This window comes from Castor canadensis, chromosome 18 (genome assembly GCF_047511655.1).
Source record: "Castor canadensis chromosome 18, mCasCan1.hap1v2, whole genome shotgun sequence".
Taxonomy (NCBI): Eukaryota; Metazoa; Chordata; class Mammalia; order Rodentia; family Castoridae; genus Castor; species Castor canadensis.
In genome coordinates this window covers 45,655,281-45,677,020 of record NC_133403.1, presented here as the reverse complement: position 1 = coordinate 45,677,020, position 21,740 = coordinate 45,655,281, and the positions used below count along the sequence as shown (strand labels likewise).

The window sequence follows — 21,740 nt, the reverse complement described above, 5'->3', positions numbered from 1 at the left end:
TTCAAAGACATAAAGTCCTGTTGGCCATTAGGTTTCAACGGGTGGCTTTGGGGCCACCACTCAGTCCATAATCAATGTCCAGCCAAGAGTATCTGCCACTTGGTAGGGTATGTCACATGACACATGGTGTAAACCAGCAATGGCACACAGTGACTTCCTAATAAATGCATGCTATCATTTTGTCCCTACCCTGGGGGAACTGATTGATGCCCACAGGATGGAGGACCTTTGCTGAGACCACACAGCTGGTTTTACAGCAGAGCTCGAATCGGATTACAACCAGCATCTGGGGGACACCTGCCTGGACGTTTTTTCAACATACCACGATCTCCTCCCACCCGAGTCAATGATTGCAGTTGGTGACATTCCCTCAGGTTTCAAAACCAGAGAAAGAGTCAGACCCCAAGTTCTCTAAGTGTGAGGCACACACCATGGTTGGGTTTTGAGATCAGCACTGTCCAATGTGACTGTCACTGTCACCTGTGGTCCTGAACCCTCAGACTGCCTCAGGTACCACTGACTTGTATAGAATTAGTTCTGGGCCAGACTAAATTTTAATTAACTTAACTCAATTCACTCAGTTTAATTAATTTAACTCAGTTCACGCAGCCTGTTACCCACGTCTCCTTTGAATAAGAAGCAAGCAGGTCTCAGAGTTGCAGTTTGGTAACACTGTTTACATTGTAATAATTCACCTGGCAAATGACACTCATTTCTATTTACAGTTGGGATACAAAGTTTTCTTTAAAGATGACATTTAAACAGTGAGTCGATATATCAACTGATCAGATAGGGCATTTTGCTGTGTTACAAATCATGATTGAAGCTGGGGCAAGTGTCCAGGCCCGAGAAACCTTCCCTGGCCACCCCCCAATCCAACAGCTCCTTCAGGCACCTTCCCAGCTCCAGGTGGCCTCACCCAGCACAGTGAACCACTTCCATGTGGACAGAAGCCTTCCCTGTTGATGGCTCTGTCTCTAATATCTCGTGCACAGTAGGTACATGATGGGTGTTTGTTGAATGAATGAATAAAAGGAGGGAGGAGGACATGTTTGCTCTGAAAAAGAAAAAAAAATCTCAATTTGCCAAAGATTGCAAAATGTACTTTCACAGTAAATCCACAATGAGACATGCTTAGTAGACCAAAAAAATAATATGTTTGGGCATCTATTTTCTTTTCTTTTAAAATATTTCGTCGACGAAAGACTGTGTCCACTCAAGCCTTCCAGGGCAATGCTTGTCACTGCCCACGGTGCCGGTGAGACGCCCACAACTCTCTTCTCTTATAACAGGAAGTTTGCACACTATTAAACCTGAGAAACGGAAGGAGACTTTTAAATAGGTGTTACTTTGGGATTCTTATTTGGGTGAGGGCATGGGTGGTTTGCTGAGTGACAAGGGTGGAGTTTATCGCTGTGATGTGGAAAGTCCCCCCTGGCTGGAGGGACCTTACCTCAGCTGCTTCATGAATGGATTTATAGCCAGAGATCTGTCAGCTGCTGGGGCTCAGTACCTCTGCCCAGGTGCTGTCTTTATTCCTGAGAACTCGTGTCCAGTTACTGGTGTGCCGGGCAAAGCCATATGTCCCAAGTTGGGTTTATGAGGCCATATGTTCTGTTGGCAGAGCCAGGTGGGAGACACTGGTCACAGCCTGTCAGTCACCTTCAGCTGCTCACCTGGATATCCTGCTGTCATGGTGATCAGCTCTGGCTTACACGACCTTCTAAGAACAAGCCACCTGGTAGACGGTAGATGTCCCTTTTCCATTCCTTGAGTTTGTCCTGATCTGTCACTGGATTTGAATAAATTGAGCCTGTGTTCTCAGGTGAGGGAGATCCCCGTAAGCCTGGGGAAGACCTCACTAAAAACAGTGGTAGAGGGCTTGCCCAGTCAGCACGAGGTCTGGGCTCAATTCCCAGTGCTGCAAAACAAGGAAAATAAGTACAAACACCAAACAAAAATCCAGTTCACTTTCTCCGCTTGGCGCCTGATGGAGAGGTGAAGGCTGATGTGGCCCAGGGGCCGGGGGCTGCAGACCGCTCCCCCGAGGCTGCCCCGACCACCACATCCGGGGCACCAGAGCGTGGGTGGAACCCCTGCCTGTGGCATCCGTGTGGTGGTCTCCTCAGCTGGCCATGAGTGTACCGTGACTCTGGGTGCTTAAATTATGCATCTTTATCTAGGCTAGTAATTGAAACTGGGGTACTTTTAATAAATCTGTGGTCAGAGGCACGCTATTAAATACATCTGTCTTGCCACCCACCCACAAAATAGAGAAAGTAGTTTTTCATCGGTGCCATCTGGGAAAAGCGTGTCTTTACGGCTGCATTGCATGACTGAGTTGAGTGCCTCACGGGCAGCCCAAGTTGTGGGCGCTCCCTGTTTTGCACAGCTCCTGTACTGTGTGACAGGAGTTCTTTTGGAAGAGAAGCTTGACTGGTGTTGTCATTTTTTTTTATTGTTTTATTATTCATATGTGCATACAAGGCTTGGGTCATTTCTCCCCCCTGCCCCCACCCCCTCCCTTACCACCCACTCCACCCCCTCCCTCTCCCCCCCACCCCCTTGATACCCAGCAGAAACTATTTTGCCCTTATTTCTAATTTTGTTGTAGAGAGAGTATAAGCAGTAATAGGAAGGAACAAGGGGTTTTGCTGGTTGAGATAAGGATAGCTATGCAGGGCATTGACTCACATTGATTTCCTGTGCGTGGGTGTTACCTTCTAGGTTAATTCTTTTTGATCTCACCTTTTCTCTAGTTCCTGGTCCCCTTTTCCTATTGGCCTCAGTTGCTTTAAGGTATCTGCTTTAGTTTCTCTGCATTAAGGGCAACAAATGATAGCTAGTTTTTTAGGTGTCTTACCTATCCTCACCCCTCCCTTGTGTGCTCTCGCTTTTATCATGTGCTCAAAGTCCAATCCCCTTGTTGTGTTGACCTTGATCTAATGTCCACATGTGAGGGAGAACATACGATTTTTGGTCTTTTGGGCCAGGCTAATCTCACTCACAATGATGTTCTCCAATTCCATCCATTTACCAGCGAATGATAACATTTCGTTCTTCTTCATGGCTGCATAAAATTCCATTGTGTATAGATACCACATTTTCTTAATCCATTCGTCAGTGGTGGGACATCTTGGCCATTTCCATAACTTGGCTATTGTGAATAGTGCCACAATAAACATGGGTGTGCAGGTGCCTCTGGAGTAACCTGTGTCACAGTCTTTTGGGTATAGCCCCAAGAGTGGTATTGCTGGATCAAATGGTAGATCGATGTCCAGCTTTTTAAGTAGTCTCCAAATTTTTTTCCAGAGTGGTTGTACTAGTTTACATTCCCACCAGCAGTGTAAGAGGGTTCCTTTTTCCCCGCATCCTCGCCAACACCTGTTGTTGGTGGTGTTGCTGATGGTGGCTATTCTAACAGGGGTGAGGTGGAATCTTAGCGTGGTTTTAATTTGCATTTCCTTTATGGCTAGAGATGGTGAACATTTTTTCATGTGTTTTTTGGTCATTTGAATTTCTTCTTTTGAGAAAGTTCTGTTTAGTTCACTTGCCTATTTCTTTATTGGTTCATTAGTTTTGGGAGAATTTAGTTTTTTAAGTTCCCTGTATATTCTGGTTATCAGTCCTTTGTCTGATGTATAACTGGCAAATATTTTCTCCCACTCTGTGGGTGTTCTCTTCAGTTTAGAGACCATTTCTTTTGATGAACAGAAGCTTTTTAGTTTTATGAGGTCCCATTTATCTATGCTATCTCTTAGTTGCTGTGCTGCTGGGGTTCCATTGAGAAAGTTCTTACCTATACCTACTAACTCCAGAGTATTTCCTACTCTTTCCTGTATCAACTTTAGAGTTTGGGGTCTGATATTAAGATCCTTGATCCATTTTGAGTTAATCTTGGTATAGGATGATATACATGGATCTAGTTTCAGTTTTTTGCAGGCTGCTAACCAGTTTTCCCAGCAGTTCTTGTTGAAGAGGCTGCTATTTCTCCATCGTATATTTTTAGCTCCTTTGTCAAAGACAAGTTGGTTATAGTTGTGTGGCTTCATATCTGGGTCCTCTACTCTGTTCCACTGGTCTTCATGTCTGTTTTTGTGCCAGTACCATGCTGTTTTATTGTTATTGCTTTGTAATATAGTTTGAAGTCAGGTATTGTGATACCTCCAGCATTGTTCTTTTGACTGAGTATTGCCTTGGCTATTCGTGGCCTCTTGTGTTTCCATATAAATTTAACAGTAGATTTTTCGATCTCTTTAATGAATGTCATTGGAATTTTGATGGGAATTGCATTAAACATGTAGATTACTTTGGGGAGTATCGACATTTTTACTATGTTGATTCTACCAATCCATGAGCATGGGAGATCTCTCCACTTTCTATAGTCTTCCTCGATCTCTTTCTTCAGAAGTGTATAGTTTTCCTTGTAGAGGTCTTTCACATCTTTTGTTAGGTTTACACCTAGGTATTTGATTTTTTTTGAGGCTATTGTAAATGGAATTGTTTTCATACATTCTTTTTCCGTTTGCTCATTGTTAGTGTATAGAAATGCTAATGATTTTTCTATGTTGATTTTATATCCTGCTACCTTGCTGTAGCTATTGATGATGTCTAAAAGCTTCTGAGTAGAGTTTTTTGGGTCTTTAAGGTATAGGATCATGTCATCTGCAAATAGGGATATTTTGACAGTTTCTTTACCTATTTGTATTCCTTTTATTCCTTCTTCTTGCCTAATTGCTCTGGCTAGGAATTCCAGTACTATGTTGAATAGGAGTGGAGAAAGTGGGCATCCTTGTCTGGTTCCTGATTTTAGAGGGAATGGTTTTAATTTTTCTCCGTTAAGTATAATGCTGGCTGTACGTTTGTCATATATAGCTTTTATAATGTTGAGGAACTTTCCTTCTATTCCTAGTTTTCTTAGAGCTTTTATCATGAAATGGTGTTGGATCTTATCAAAGGCTTTTTCTGCATCTATTGAGATAATCAAGTGGTTTTTGTCTTTGCTTCTGTTAATGTGGTTTATTACGTTTATTGATTTTCGTATGTTGAACCACCCCTGCATCCCTGGGATGAAGACTACTTGGTCGTGGTGAATAATCTTTTTGATGTGTTGCTGAATTGGGTTTGCCATTATTTTGTTGAGGATTTTTGCATCAGTGTTCATTAAGGAGATTGGCCTATAGTTCTCCTTTTTGGAGGTGTCTTTGCCTGGTTTTGGGATAAGTGTAATACTGGCTTCATAAAATGTGTTTGGCAGTTTTCCTTCCCTTTCTATTTCGTGGAACAGTTTAAGGAGGGTTGGTATCAGTTCTTCTTTAAAGGTCTGATAGAATTCAGCAGAGAATCCATCAGGTCCTGGACTTTTCTTTTTGGGGAGACTCTTGATTGCTGCTTCAATTTCATTTTGTGTTATAGGTCTATTCAGGTGATTAATTTCCTCTTGGTTCAGTTTTGGATGATCATATGTATCTAGAAATCTGTCCATTTCTTTTAGATTTTCAAATTTATTGGGACATAGCTTCTCAAAGTAGTCTCTGATGATTTCCTGGACTTCCATGGTATTTATTGTTATCTCCCCTTTTGCATTCCTGATTCTACTAATTTGGGTTTTTTCTCTCTTCATTTTAGTCAGGTTTGCCAGGGGTCTGTCGATCTTGTTTATTTTTTCAAAGAACCAACTTTTTGTTTCATTAATTCTTTGTATGGTTTTTTTTGGTTTCTATTTCATTGATTTCAGCTCTTATTTTTATTATTTCTCTCCTTCTATTTGTTTTGGGATTTGCTTGTTCTTGTTTTTCTAGGAGTTTGAGATGTATCATTAGGTCATTGATTTGGGATCTTTCAGTCTTTTTAATATATGCACTAATGGCTATAAACTTTCCTCTCAGAACTGCCTTAGCTGTGTCCCATAGGTTCTGGTAGGTTGTGTTTTCATTTTCATTGACTTCTAGGAACTTTTTAATTTCCTCTTTTATTGCATCGATGATCCATTCTTCATTAAGTAATGAGTTATTTAGTTTCCAGCTGTTTGCATGTTTTTTGTCTTTACTTTTGTTGTTGAGTTCTACTTTTACTGCATTGTGGTCAGATAGTATGCACGGTATAATTTCTATTTTCTTATATTTGCTGAGCTTGCTTTGTGCCCTAGGATATGATCTATTTTGGAGAAGGTTCCATGGGCTGCTGAGAAGAATGTATATTGTGTAGAAGTTGGATGAAATGTTCTGTAGACATCAAGTAGGTCCATTTGATCTACTGCATATTTTAGATCTTGGATTTCTTTATTGAGTTTTTGTTTGGATGACCTATCTATTGATGCTAATGGAGTGTTAAAGTCTCCCACAACCACTGTGTTGGCGTTTATATATGCTTTTAGGTCTTTCAGGGTATGTTTGATGAAATTGGGCGCATACAGGTTGATGATTATTATTTCCTTTTGGTCTATTTCCCCTTTTATTAGTATGGAATGTCCTTCTTTATCTCGTTTGATCAATGTAGGTTTGAAGTCTACTTTGTCAGAGATAAGTATTGCTATTCCTGCCTGTTTTTGGGGGCCATTGGCTTGGTAAATCTTCTTCCAGCCTTTCATCCTAAGCCTATGCTTACTTCTGTCAGTGAGATGGGTCTCCTGTAAGCAACAAATTGTTGGATCTTCCCTTTTAATCCATTTCATCAAGCGGTGCCTTTTGATGGGTGAATTAAGTCCGTTAACATTAAGCATTAGTACTGATAGGTATGTGGTGATTCCCGTCATTTAGTTGTCTTAGTTGTTTGAAGGTTTGATTGTGTGTAGCTAAATCGATGTTACTCTCTACTGTCTTGCTTTTTCTTATCCTGTGGTTTGGTGCTGCCTGCCTTTTCATGGTTAAGTTGGGTGTCACTTTCTGTGTGCAGGATCCCTTGCAGAATCTTTTTGTAATGGTGGCTTTGTGGTCACATATTGTTTTAGTTTCTGCTTATCATGGAAGACTTTTATTGCTCCATCTATTTTGAATGATAGCTTTGCTGGGTAGAGTATCCTGGGGTTGAAGTTATTTTCATTCTGTGCCCGGAAGATCTCACCCCACGCTCTTCTTGCTTTTAATGTTTCTGTTGAGAAGTCTGCTGTGATTTTGATGGGTTTACCTTTGTATGTTATTTGTTTTTTCTCTCTTACAGCCTTCAATATTCTTTCCCTAGTTTCTGAACTTGTTGTTTTAATGATGATATGTCGTGGGGTAGTTCTATTTTGATCTGGTCTGTTTGGTGTTCTGGAGGCCTCTTGCATCTGTATGGGAATAGCTTTTTCTAGATTTGGGAAATTTTCCATTATTATTTTGTTGAATATATTACGCATTCCCTTTGCTTGCACCTCTTCTCTTTCAATGCCCATGATTCTCAAGTTTGGTCTTTTGATGGAGTCGGTGAGTTCTTGGATTTTCTTTCCACAGGTCTTGAGTTGTTTAATTAACAGTTCTTCAGTTTTCCCTTTCATAACCATTTCATCTTCAAGTTCTGAGATTCTGTCTTCTGTTTGTTCTATTCTGCTGGATTGGCCTTCCGTTTTGTTTTGCAGTTCTGTTTCGTTCTTTTTTCTGAGGTTTTCCATATCCTGGGTGGTTTCCTCTTTAATGTTGTCTATTTTTGTCCTGAGTTCATTTATCCATTTATTCATTGTGTTCTCTCTTTCACTTTGGTGTTTATACAGTGCTTCTATGGTTTCCTTTATTTCTTCTTTTGCTTTTTCAAATTCTCTATTTTTGTTGTTTTGGAATTTCTTGAGTGTCTCCTGTACATTTTGGTTGACCCTATCCAGTATCATCTCTATAAAATTCTCATTGAGTACCTGTAGTATGTCTTCTTTTAGATTATTCTTGTGGGCTTCATTGGGTCCTTTGGCATAGTTTATCTTCATTTTTTTGGAGTCTGGATCTGAGCATCTGTTTTCTTCATTTCCCTCTGGTTCCTGTACTAATTTTTTGCTGTGGCGAAACTGGTTTCCCTGTTTTTTCTGTCTTCCTGTCATTGCCCTTGGTGTTGTTACTGACCCTGTACTGTGTGCAATTAAGTATTTTCTAGCTTGTAATAATAACAATGGTGATATTTAGAATGGAAGGGTCAGAGGAGATGGAAAGCAAGAAGTTAAAGAGAAAGGGAAAAACAAATAAACAGACAAGCAGGAAAAAACAAAACAAGGAATCAAACAAAAAAAGTTTCAAAGATATAAACAGGGAGCATTAGTGTACTAATTGACAGTAAGCTGAACAGGCATTAGAGAGACAGAGAGAGGATTGAAAATGAAAAATAAAAAAATAAAGATAAGAATAAAAATAAAAAATAAGTAAATGAAAGAAATATATATATAAATAAAATAAAACAAAATGAAAAATAGAAAATAAAAAAAAACCTCCAAGTTCAAATGCAATGAAGTTTCAGTCTTAATAATTTGGTGTCCGTCTCAGCCTCCAATCCTGGAGATGGTGCCTCAGATGTTGTTCTGTAGTTGTCTCATCAAAGGGGACGCATAAAGTAGAACAAAACTGCACACACACACACAAAAACAAACCCACAAAGTGTCCCAAGTTCAAATGCAGTAGAGTTTCAGTAAGTTTTTCAGCATGCAGGTGTAGTTCGGTTGTTCTCTCATCAAGGGTAGGGAGAGAGAAAAAAAAAAGAGTCTGGAGACAGTTCTGAGAATGGTATCTGCAGCTGTGGCTTGTCTGTCCACTGCTGTCAGCCTGTTGTTGCTGGAGGCATTTTTTTATGCAGATCTCTGGGGTGAGCTTAGCACTCACCTGGCCCCGCAGGCTTTGTTTACTCAGAGTTCTCCTGTGTTCGAGCCTCTGCTACAGGCTTTCCCCTTTCCAAGCACTGGGAAAGGTGACACTGCACCTGCTTTCTCAGGCCGGCATGTTTATTTACAGCTCACGTGGGAAGTGGGTCTTCCCCCCTCTCTTGTGGGGTTTTCCTCCCTCTGCCACTCTCACAAGCTTTCCTGCTCCTGGTTGCTGGGCGCAGGCCCCTGCTCCCGCCCTCCCCAGCCAGGCCCGGCTTGTTTATTTACAGTTCTGGGGAGGATTCCCCCCCCCACCCCGCCTTAGGCACTCAGTGTGCCCCACCCTCTTTCCCACGTGTCTTTTATTGTTCTTATTGCTTATTACTCAGTTTCTCTTTTTTCCCTGGGTGGAGGTCGGTCTGTCCGGGGGCTATGCTGATCTGGCCCAGGGTTGTCTGTGGGAGTACCGCGGTACCGCTAAGCTCACCTTGTCTGCATCTTCCCAAGCCGTCTGGGGGCAGGCAACTGGTGGCCCAGGGGCCCTCCTGGTTTCTCCGTTTAACGTGAAATGGAGATTCTCTGTGCCGGCTGGAGGTGTGGAGGGGTCAAAGTTTTGCCTCTTCTCAGTGGTTTTGCCTGCAAGGTGTGTCTCCAGCATCTCTCCAAGGTTTCACTTTAGGAGGCTCGCTTTCTGCCTCCTCCCTCTAGCCGCCATCTTGGAATTCTCCCTGGCGTTGTCATTGAAAGATGCTGCCAGCTGCTGGATCTCAAAGTTGGCACAGTACCAAGCACTCTCTTAAGCTTAAAAGGTGCAATTTCGTTAAACCTTTGGCTTTGTCCACCCTCCCCCTATCTGCACAGGCTCTACCTGGTCACAAAGGGCACAGTGACTACAGTTTACAACAAGGGGTCCACCTCCTGATAGACCAGGCTGACTGTCAGGTGTGTGTGTGTGTGTGTGTGTTTTAGACTGGCTGGTATTTTTAGAAATTTCAGTGTCTCTTTCTGGCACATACACACCCCACACTCACCTGCCTTGTCACTTCCTCTCCTACGACACTGACTGATGGACAGAAGTTCGTATACAGGTTTTCTGATCACTCAGCCACCTGGGGAGGAGCCTTTATCTGGATAGTGAGGTGCAGAGACCAACAAGTGGCCTCTTGCACCACAAGAGGCCCATAAGAGGAGCATATCACTGTGTGTCTTTTCAGCAGTGGTGATAAGAACCAGCAATGGGTCCTCTGTCTTGACCAGCAGGGACACCTGTGCTGACCCTTTCTCTGCTATGGCTCACACAAGTCTGTCCTATGCCTAGCCTCATTTTCTTCTCCTAAAAGGTGAGGAGTAGGTGCCCAGGACTAGTGGGCTCCATGCATTGGCAAACGAGACAGGACCCAGTAAGGATGCCCTGGGAGCCTCTGGCATACAGGAGGAACTGGTGGGATAGAAGGGTTGTCCTATCCTTGTTCCCCTTCCTCTCTGCAGCACCACTGTTGCCATGGAGAAGAGTACCACACAGAGAGCAGCCGGGGATCCGACCTCTCGGACATCATGGAGGAGGATGAGGAGGAGCTGTACTCAGAAATGCAGCCGGAGGATGGGGGCAGGCGACGGCCCAGTGGCACCTCCCACAGTGCCCTCAAGGTGAGTGCTGTGCACAGGGGCATCAGTGCCCTCACAGATCCCTGGAGCAGCTCCATCCTGTCCCTTTCTTGGGGCCGGCTCCACAGTTGCATTTGCACTTGGGAGTTAGGTAGGTCCTGTTTGGGTGCTGGAGTTTGGGGGTGCACCTGGCACTCCCAGGGGGACCCCCACACACTGTAGCAGGAATTAAATTGAAAGGAATAGTGCAAGCTCAGCCTTCTGGGCTCATCCACAGAGAAAAGTGGCTGAGAGCAGGACCAGTCTTGAGGATAGAAACAGAATTGGAAGAACAGGGGTGGAGCTCCTTATGGGGCAGAATTCAGGTGTGACCTGTGTGCAGTGTGGGGCGAGGGAGGACAGAAGCCAACCAGGTGAAGTCAGAGGAAGGCTAGGCACAGAGGGATGGGTTCTTGAGGTCTGTCACACAAGTCTCCAAGGACAGGCTGGAGGTTCCACTAGGAGGAGCACAGACACCTCCCACCAGAGACCCGAGACCCTCTCTTCCACCTCTGGAAGTGCCCTGGCTGAAGGAGAGTCTCCCTGAGGTGCCCTGAAGCTGAGCAGGGGTGTCCTCCCTGTCCTGCCTTGGGAAATGTTCACCGCTGCTGCTGCTGCTAGGCGATGTGTCCAGCTCATGGTTGATTCTGTCCACTGAGCAGTGGAATTGATGGTCTCTATGTACCAGGCCAGGGCTGCAGGGAAGGGTGTGGCAGTTTCCGTTCCAGTGGAAAGGCCTGGCAGCTGGCAGGACCTCGGTGGGTTTTCAGGATGAAAGGCTTTGGCACGCCCCCAGCGTCCATTCCTCTAGGCATGCAGCTATGCATTTCAAATGGTGGACAGAAGACAATGTCTACATCTGGCTATTGACCAGGGCCTACACATAGACACCTGACTTATATTCTCCTAGCAAAGACCCCTGATGGGCCCTCAGAGGCTTGGTTGCCGCCTGTGCCGTCCTTCTGGTCCCATTCTCATCTCTCCAGCTCTCAGGTGTTACCTAGAGTGGGATTCACACTAACCTCTCCTGAATGGCCCCCCACGATGCACCAGCCTGTCTCCAGAGCAAGAGCTTCCCAAAAGTGCTCATGAGGAAGACTTCCTGTCTTTTCCACCCTTCAGTGCTTCTCCTCTGGATAGAGGAAGGTGCTGGAAGGCTGCCTCCCGAGAACTGCTCAGCAGAAAGATAGGAAGTCACCTTCTGTCCTTGGGAGGAAGCCCAGAGGGCGAACAAGGTCATCATAAAGCCATGGAGTCGAGCCTCACCCAATTCCTCACCCTCTTAGAAAGTGCAGGACAGGGTGGCACACAGTAGGAGTGCCAGGGAGGTAGCAGAAACACCCTGCTTGCCCACTCAGTGTTCTTACAGCTTTTGAAAAGCTGAAGGTTTACAGGCTGGCCTGAGTCTCCAAACTTTCTCTAGCAATCAGAGCACTCTGTATGGTGATCTGGCTACCCTAGGCTCACTGTCCCATTTAGCAATGTCTGGCTGTAGCCAGCCAGGTGACAGGATCAGGACACATGTTTGTGGCCCCCCACCTCCAGGCCCAGCTCACTCATCAGGGTACCTGCCTGTCCTGGGAAACACCTGTGTTACTCTCCCTGTGCTGTGATGGTGACTCTTTCTTGGCCGTCCTTCTTTACCCCCACATAGCTCAACATTATTAAGAATAAGCTTCCTAGAATGTGGCACTAGCAGAGAGAGCGAGAGAGAGAGAGAGATACACGAACCAGCAAGGCCGCGCCCATTCACTTCCACACCTGGTGCGTCCTAAGCATGCTGGAGACTTCGCGCTAGGAAAATCCCACAGGGTCTTGGGGAGCCTGCACTGGGATAAAGGTGGCTTTCCTACAGAGTCAGCCCAGCGCCCCCAAAGGAGAGATGGCTGGGAGTGTCGTTCAGCATGAGAACACATTTCTCAGACAGAGGATGAGGTGGAGTGGTGCTTCCGGCAGAGATAACATACACGGAAAGACACACAGACGGGTCTGAATCCAGGAACCTTAGCAAGTAGCCCCTCGAGGACAGCCAGCTCCATGCCAGGTGCTGAGGCCCGGTGGTTGAGACAGGGTACAGGCAGAGGTAGATGACCTTGGTCCTCTGCAGACAGTGACTGGCACCATTCTCAGAGTCACAGAATGGCATGAAGGATGAGATGATTCGTGCAGCAGATGCATTGGAGAGAGAGAAGGTAGAAGTGACATGTCAGCCAAATAAGAAAGGAGGACTTGCTAGGGTGCTGTGTGCTCAGGAGGAGTTGCAGTCCCCAGAACAGACAGGAGCAGTTGAGGCACTGTTTGCTGAGCTGTCCCTGGGCACGCTTAGCATCCAGTGGCAGCTGTCCCCCAGTTTGCAAAGGCCCAGTGTAGGCAGTGGACACAGATCTCCCCTCCCTGGGCACGGCCACTGCATAGGGCCAGGCATGGACCTGGGATACCCTGTCCCCACTCCCCAGGTCTGGGCCACCACTTTCCCCTTGGTTCACCCGCATGGCATCTGTCTGCTAGTAATGGCCCTGCTGGCTGCCCGATGTGCTGTCCTCTGCCTTAGCTCGGCACCACCGTGTGACCCATTTGCTCCATTCCAGACCTCTGCACCCCCCCGCCCCCCAGTTGCAGAAGCCTGCTCTGCCCCTGCCTTGCCGTCCAGACTAATTCTGTGTGTGTTTTCTCTCCTTCCTCCACCTGCCCGCCTGCCCCATGTCTGGTCACACACTGCTGTCATGCACCCTTGCCCTTAAGGAGTGCTATAAGACTAGGAGCCTGGAAGGCAGTTTCCTGGAGCCACCTGAGTTCCCCCAGCAGCCCCATCGCAGTAAGACACTGTTCAGTATCCCCGAGGTGGCAGAGGAGGACGCAGAGCACTGTGAGCTGCTGCTCAGGCAGGGCTCAGGGGCCTCCAGAGCCAGGGCTTTGCTGGATATGGGGCCCGGGTCTGCCCGGCCCTGCTGGGGGCACCCATTGCCACAGGACTCCTGGCTGCCTGTCCAGCACAGGGGGTCAGCAGCCACATACATGGAGGACCTCCTTCTGGAAGACAGAGGCTGTAGGTTCAGCCGTTTGGCCACCAGGAGCCCAGACAGTGGTCTGGACTGTGGCAGTGAGGAGGAAGAGGCACCGTTTAGTTTCAGGAGCACCATGGCCAAGTGCAGCCCAGGCCCCGGTCACTGTCCCTGTAGGAGAAGCCCGAGGCCTCTGCTGGCCCGGCGACGGACTCTGACCCGACAGAGCAGCATTGAAGAGGACTTTGGGGAGCAGGTGGACCCCACTGACGTCATCAGGATCGATGACACCCAATCCAGCCCGGAGAGGCCCCTGCCCAGGAGGTATGGCGGGGATGAGGTCACCACCGACCATGAAGATACTCAGAGTGTCTGGAGGAAAAGTCCAGCCATGCCCGACAGTAGGGCAGCTGACCACCACGCACAGCCTCCTCCCAGAGTTGCAGACGGCCCCGTGGTGTGTGAAGTAAAGCCCTCTCCACCTGTGCTTGCCAAACCAATCCGTGTTCACCCTTCTGTTGGTTTTGCCTTGGTTCCGAATTTTTTTGGCATCCATCCTGGGGAATCTCTCGGCCGGCTGTCTTTGGTTTCCCTGCACTTTTGATTTATTAAGTCCATCGCTTCCTGATCGCTTGGCCATGCAGAAGGTTTCTTTTCTTTGCTTTAGAGTAATGATTTCTCCCATGGAATCAGTAATGATCACGGCTGTCTAAAGGACAACTGAATCAGTTTTAATTAAGGGTTAGCTGAACTGTGATTATCCAAAATGATTGCGGTATTATTGAAGGTTTTTTATTTTTTAATTCCTTTTTCGTTTGGGGGTTTTAGTTGGTTTTTGGCCTCCGTCCATAATTTTTTTTAAGTAGGGAATAATTATTGCAGGAACTCATTGTCGCATATTGTTCCAAGGGTTTTGTTTTGTTGTTTTGTTTTTGTTCCCCTCCCCGTTTTTTCCCTCGTCCACCAGTTTCCAGGATAAATTTCCCACTGTTAGTCATAGACACAGTCCCTTGCCTTGGGGACTGGAGTTGTTGGTGGGGGTCCATCCAGGGCTTCACTCATCTCTGTATAGTGTCCTCTGGTCCGAGCATTGACTCCCACCATGCTGAGTGTGTCATTGGGTGCACAGCTGGGCCATCAGCACGGCGCCAGGCCTGGTCTGAGAGTGCCCCCTTTGCCACTTGTCCACGCCAGGTGCCACCATGCCCCATGGCTGCCCAGTCTCACCATCGCCACAGGTACACCTTCCCCTGCTCCTGCGTCCCTGCACGGCCTCAGTCAACCTGCTTGCTAGTAAGCTGCAGGCTTTGCTGTGATTGTCCTTAACCAGTTCTGACCTCTAGACCAAACAAGAGGTGGACATCCCCAGAAAGGGGACCCATCAGATCGCCAACAGTTATGAAGGCTGGTGACACGCAGGAGCAATCCTCCCTGAGTTTTCAGACATCTCACATGACTTCTGTCTGCCAAGTAGGACATTGAAAACTGTCACGCCTTCCTCACTGTGACAGCCGGGGGCAGGGCGCATTGAGCCGGGCGAGGGCTAGCATTCACAGAGGCGAAAGGTACCCTGAGCCATACTTAAACCACGGTCACCTGGGTCTGAAGTATTTGGCCTCAGCAGCAGTAGCCACAATGAAAAGATCCTCCTGTATACTCATTTTTGCACCCACCCACCTGCAGCGTGTCCAAACGCAACCCTGATGTAGAAAAGGGGCCAGGGGACCAGCGTGTTTCTCTCCCGGGTCATTCAGCTAACCTTTCAGTTAAAAGCTAAGTTTAGTTGCCTTTAGAGCTTTCGCTTCCAATCGGGATTGATTTGGCTAACTTATTCTTTCCTTCCCAAGGATGGAGAGGCTGTGACCATCGTTGTTCTGTCTCTAGATTTTAGGAAACACAGTGTTGGCGGGACGGGCTGATCACGGGGGCCGGAGGAGTTCCCACGGCAGCACTGGTCCTCAGAGGCCCCGGCCGACGATCGGTTAGTGGCCTGCTTAATATCTTTCTTGTTCTTTCCAACACAGAGTGTGTGGCTGTCTTTGATCCAAACACTAAAAAAAGTGGGAATAGCATTTTCAATAAGTAGAGAGAAGTCTGGATTATTTATGGCAAAAAGAAGGCGGGCACAGCACAGCAAGACACCAGGTCTATTTGTTAGGGTTCCCCAGGCATCTACTGGCCTTGTGGTTACACACATCTCTGCCGATTTTTGGCCCACAGCTTTCCCAGCTTCACCTCAAAGGGACTGAGAGTGCCAGCACTCAAGGTGCTCAGGGTCCAAGCCTGAGAGGTGGCAGAAGTTGGGGGGTGCACCCCAAATAGTCAGGTAAGCCCTGAGTGGAGGAGAGCTGCCTGTGTGGGCAGCCGGGCACAAGGTCTGGACACACTGGGAGGCTGAATGCCCCGTCCTCCCTTACCACACCCCGTAGCACGCACTCCATTCTCACAAGTACCTTTGGGATTCGGCCGGTGGTTCTGAACACTTGTCAAGCGGTCATTGTCATCAGTCTGCTGTGGTGGGGGTGGCTGAGGTCAGATGGTATTGTGTGTGAAGTCATGGAGTCACAGTTCCAAGAAGTATCATGACAAGAGGACCCTGGAATCAGCCCAAGCGAGCCAGGATTTTGTGAAAACATGCACACATAAGTGTACACACAGCACACACACAGTACACACACATCACATGCACACATCTACGCAGTGCACACACACACCAGAGTGCACATGGTACACACACACATCACATCCGTACAGTGCACACAGTGCATACACACATATCCGCACATCTACACAGTGCACACACAGCACACACACAGTACACACACATCACATGCACACATCTACACAGTGCACACACACACCAGAGTGCCCATGGTATACACACACATGTCATATCCATACAGTGCACACACAGTGCACACAGTGCATACACACATATCCGCACATCTACACAGTGCACACACATCACATCCACACATCTACACAGTGCACACACACACCAGAGTGCACATGGTACACACACACATCAGATCCGTACAGTGCACACAGTACATACACACATATCCACATATCTACACAGTGCACACACAGCACACAGTGCACACACATTACATCCACACATCTACAACAGTGCACGCACACACCAGAGTGCACATGGTACACACACACATCACATCCGTACAGTGCACACACAGTGCACACAGTACATACACACATATCCACACATCTACACAGTGCACACACACAGTGCACACACATCACATCCACACAGTGCACACACGCATCCACACAGTAAACACAGTACACACAACACTGTACACACACTGCACACAGTACACACACACATATGCACACATGCACACATCCACACAGTGCACACATACACCACAGCAGGGGGACCACAGCTGGGAACAAAACTCCTGGATTTGGCGTTTCCGGGCTCAACTTGAGGACGTCAGTTTGAAAGCTGGCTCTAATCACACGCTAACGGTTCGAAGAGCCGCTCACTTCCCTGTCCACTCAGGATGAGGAAGTCCTGAATGGATCCTCTGAAGTCAGCCCTTCTAGACTTTTCTTCTTCACGTGAACCACAGAGGAAAAGTTACCATTTTTATGAGACTTCTGTTTCTATCAGTAAAAATGTCATGAAATGTTAAAGATCCTCGAAAGAAAAACAACATTTTCACTTAACTGAAAAACAGAAGACACTCAATCGGGCCCAGAGACCAGCGGTTTTAGCCGTCAGTGGCTGGGGGGGGCTGCGTGTGTGCTGAGCCCGATGCCTTCCAGGGCTCAACCACAGTGAGCTCCCCCTGACAACGCTGGGCTCAAGTGCATCCTTCAAGGTCAAATCCACGACCTGTCTGTTGGCTTCCTGTGCTGAGGTACGAGGTGCGAGAGGCCCATCCTGTTCCGGGCTCAGCTCCGTTCCAAGTATCCACTTGCTTGTAAGAGGAGTGAGTGACGGTGACAGGCCACAGCTCTGCCTGCGAGCTGATCCGGGATGGCCAAGCAGGTGCCCCCGTTAATGCTCTGGGCGGTTACATGTCCTTTGGAAGAGGCGTGGTTGAATCTTCTATTCCAGTCTCTTAGGACCAAGAACTGAAACTTGTTCTGTGACAAATGACCAGCTGAGAGAGTAAAGGGAAAAACATCCCTGTTTGTCAGGGAGTCACTCCCTGAGAGGTTTAGACACCCTTCGGGGCCTTGCCAGGGCTGGCTGGACTTTTCTTTAGGTGGAAATTTCAAAAGGCTGCCTATGTCTTAATGGTAACAAGACACTTTTTAGATTGGTCCCAAAGAGAGGAATTCTGTGTCAACACCATCACAAAGAAAAAGCATCTTAACGATGTACTCAGAAAAGATTAGCCCATAAATCCACGGTAATTAATTGTTCTTAGTCTCATCTTGGAGCAGCCCAAAAAAACAGAAGAAAGCATAGTTTACACCATGCCCTTTCCACGCATGTGCATTTATGTGTGTGCGCCCACGGAAGCTTCAGAGGAGCGTACTTGTCACCTGCCAAGTGGAAGAGTGAGGTGAAGGGGCCCAGGAGTGAGTGGTGGGTGACGTGTGACCACTGGTCAGACAGCATCGTCCTCTGTCCTTACTGAGTTCCACTTTCCTATGAGGACATCTATCCTGCCAAAGACCAAATCCCCTTTTCAGAGGCAGTTAGGTCTGTGCACTACAGGCTCTCTATGTATACATTTTTAATAAGCAAGGGATCTACAGTTAAGTAGAAATACTGTAACTTTGGATATCCTCTGGTTTCCAAAATTAAAAAAAGGTAAACAGTGATCTTCATGATTTAAAGGCAGCATTATGTAGCCCCATGTCTGATTGCTCTGAAGCCATTTAAGTGGCAGAAAGGGGGTCCTCACCGTTGAGCATGGGCCCCCTGCATAGCTTCTGTTCTTCGCATGGGTCTGGTTCATCTACCTGTGAGACGGAAGGCCTGAGGCGTCATGGTTGAGCACTGACCTGTTTTCAAGAATTGACTCAGTCTCTCCTCCCTCTTCTACCACTGTCCTGGTCATTTACCTGCTGGGCCTCAGGGCAAGAAAGTGTGGCTCTTTCCATCTGTGTCCAGAGAGGAGATTGCAAAGATGCATCACTACATCAACAAAGTTCAGCCCTTTAAACACGGAGAGCCCTGCCGTACAAGAAACAGGGACACTGTAGAAGACATTTTCTGGTTAACCCCCTTTCTCTGTGAAGACCTCACAGGGATGGCGACAGTGACGGTGGCTGGTGTCAGGCAGGTAGTGAGGAAGTTGTGTTCCCCATGGAAGACAGTGCTTATTCTCTTGGGGGCTGGCCGGTCTCTGAGTCACTAGCCAGACCACACGTGCACAGTCACCCGACTCAGACCCCTGTCTTAGACCCCCAGCTCCTGGCCTAGGATGACCCCAGCAGGGCAGTGCAATGTCCACTCCCTCCAGGGCCAGACATGCAGGGTGTCCCTCAGTGGAGCCACCAAGAAAAACAAAGCCTCCCAGTTGCTTACTGCATTCCCAGAGGGACCAGATCCTACACTTGCCATGGAGGCCACCATTCTCCCACACAGGGCAGCTGTCACACCACGTCCGGCACTCCCTCTCTGGGGAAGGTACACTGTGGCCATTTCATACTGATGGCTTTATTTCAATTGCAAGGGCTTGACCCATCTCTGTCCTCCCATCCCCTTGCCTCCCTAAAGCACCCATGAGTGACTGTCACAGCATGGGCTGTCCTGCCCACCCCAGAAGGAACCTTGCTGGAAGACGGCAGGGTCTCTTTGCTGGCTTTGGTGTCCAGGTGCTCCTCACGGTGCAGCCACCCCGGGCTGTGGATGGTGTGGCTTTGCGCCCACAGACATTAAGGGGTGACTTGTCTTGTACCACGCTCAGCGTGAGAAGCAGCTGTGTACCTGTGTGCGAGGGATTTTCACAGGCGGCTGACTGGCTCCACACCAGCTTTGTCCCATCTTTAGGTGACATTTGAAGTCAGATGAAAAGAATCATCAGGTATCATCGTGGACTGTCAACAACGTCGAAGCCACTGTGAAGCAACAAAGAAAGCCTTCCGTTTGAAAAGTAAAATCACGACACAACAAAGCGAAAAGTCACACCAAAATCTGGATTACCTAGACAACAGCGACAAAAGCTACATTACCTTGGTCCCTGGAAGGATCCCGCGTTTAAACTGTGTAAACCGGTCACTGCGTTTTAGAAGGAAGGCTCCCCTGCAGCTAATAAGGGCGTTTTATTCTTCTACCAATTTTCTTGCTGGTGAAGGAGGCCAAATTGTTTGCTCCTTCCTGACGACCTGCCCTGTCCTCTTCCGCACACCTGTGTTCTCCCCGTCCCGACACCTGTCACATGCTAGGAACAGCGCTTGGGCTGGACTTCCCCTGTCATCCTCCCGCCCTGCCGCTGGGGTTCTGAGACCCTCTTACACAGTCAGGAGAACATCATTCCCCAGAGCCTCCGTCTCCCTGTCTGTCTGTCTGTCTCTCTATAGAAACATAAACACGCCCACACATCTGCAGGTTCCACAACCAATTGCAGATAGAAAATACTTGAAAAAAATTACACCTGGGCTGTCTTTCTTGCCACAGTCCCCTGGAATGAGTATTTCTACAGGATTGACGTTTAGTTAGACAATGTAAGTCACCCAGGGATGGTTTGAAGCAAGAGGAGGGTTGGGTAGGTTCGAGGCGACACAAGACCATTTCACTGAAGGAGCTGAGTGTCCTGGGTTTTGCCTGGGGGCTTCTGGAGCCCGTCCCTGCACGTGAAGTGGGAGGACTGCACGCCTGACGTGTAGTGATCCATGTGAACCGGTCTGCATGTACATCAGGATTTCAAAAAGAATCACTTTTAGAAGCTGGGTGGTGGGCAGAGTGGAAGCCCGCTTTTGCCGGGCAGTCATCGATTGAGTGCCGTGAAGAGTGTTTGTTGCTGGTATTAAATACTCAGAGCTAAGTCGTCAGCTCAGTCAGCTACCCTGAACTTGGACTAAGACAAGCATGCGTTTTGGACACCCACGTGCCTGTGCCGTATGCTCTCTGGAGCATGGAGGGTCCCCGGGGAGGGGAGCCAGGGCGTCCCGTGGGGGTCACACGCTGACACTTGCGGGCCTTGCGCACCTGCGGTGGCCGAGCCACGGACAGGAAGTGCCGTATGCTCTCTGCTTTCCACGCGCAGTGCGGCTGGGCTCCGAGTGAGGTCATGTTCTGAAATAGTTACCTGCTTCTGCGGCCCATGCTAAGCCCAGAGGGAGACAGACAGACAGCCAGCCAGCCAGAGACAGAGAGTTTATGACCATGGTCACCTTTATCCTTTCCACAGCCACATTTCGAGGGTGACCGTGTGCCCTTGCATGAGGTCACCTGGCCTTGGGTTTTGCCCCCATTTGTTCCCAGACGACTATGTCCGGCAAGACCGCCTCTCTCCAGATTTCTACGAAGAGTCGGAGACCGACCCCGGCACCGAGGAGCTCCCGGCACGCATCTTCGTGGCTCTGTTTGACTACGACCCACTCACCATGTCCCCGAACCCCGACGCAGCTGAAGAGGAGCTCCCCTTCAAAGAAGGACAGATCATCAAGGTGAGCCCGGCGCCAGGCCACATCAGCGCTGGACGTGGGGTGAGATGGGGTCAAATGACAGCTCTGAGAGGGCTGCCCAGCTCCCCCCACACCACAGTGGCAGCAGCTGTGGGGGCCATCAGAGGAGATGGCTCAGCATGGTGACAGCCTCACACCTGGGGCAGAACCTGCTTCCACGTCACCGGGAAGGGTACACCTTCACCTGCCAGTCTTACAGGATCGTGACCAGCAGGTCCTATCAGGTGTCTGCTGCTCAGACTCTGAATTTTAAAAGAAGACTGTAACCGGGCTGACAGGTGGGAAGGAAAAGGGAGGAAGCAGGAGGAAAGCAAGGAAGGGAGGGGAAACTGGCCACGAGTCAGTCATAGTGACAGGGGCCCACACACAGTCACAGCATGCATGAGGATGCTTTGTGCAGGTGACTTAATAGGACTTTATAGATGTATTTTAGTTTAAAGGTTTTTTGCTGGTCGTGGTGGTGGGGTTTTTTTTTTTTTTTTTTTTTTGCTGTACTGGGGCTTGAACTCAGGGCCTTCACCTCGAGCCACTCCACCAGCCCAATCTTTTGTGATGGGTTTTTCTGTGATAGGGTCTTATGAACTATTTGCCTGAGCTGGCTTTGAACTGTGATCCTCCTGATCTCTGCCTCCTGAGTAGCTGGGATGACAGGCGTCAGCCACCGGCACCTGACTTAAAGGTGTTTTTGACTGTACCTGACTGCTGCAAGTGGGGCTGATGTATTTCTG

The 21,740-nt window shown here is 48.0% G+C and overlaps 1 protein-coding gene across 12 annotated transcripts in view; it reads left to right on the top strand.

The window, feature by feature from the left end:
* Rimbp2 (RIMS binding protein 2) overlaps positions 1-21,740 on the top strand; it is a 190,529-nt gene that overhangs the window by 159,192 nt on the left and 9,597 nt on the right. For 11 of the 12 annotated variants that reach the window (XM_074061337.1, XM_074061336.1, XM_074061334.1 and 8 more), the window contains 3 exons: positions 10,244-10,402; positions 15,286-15,382; positions 20,810-20,994. In XM_074061337.1, coding sequence (XP_073917438.1) covers positions 10,244-10,402; positions 15,286-15,382; positions 20,810-20,994 — 441 coding nt within the window. Of the gene's footprint in view, positions 1-10,243; positions 10,403-13,141; positions 13,859-15,285; positions 15,383-20,809; positions 20,995-21,740 lie in introns of all 12 variants that reach the window. The other variant, XM_074061338.1, reaches the window with a different exon arrangement.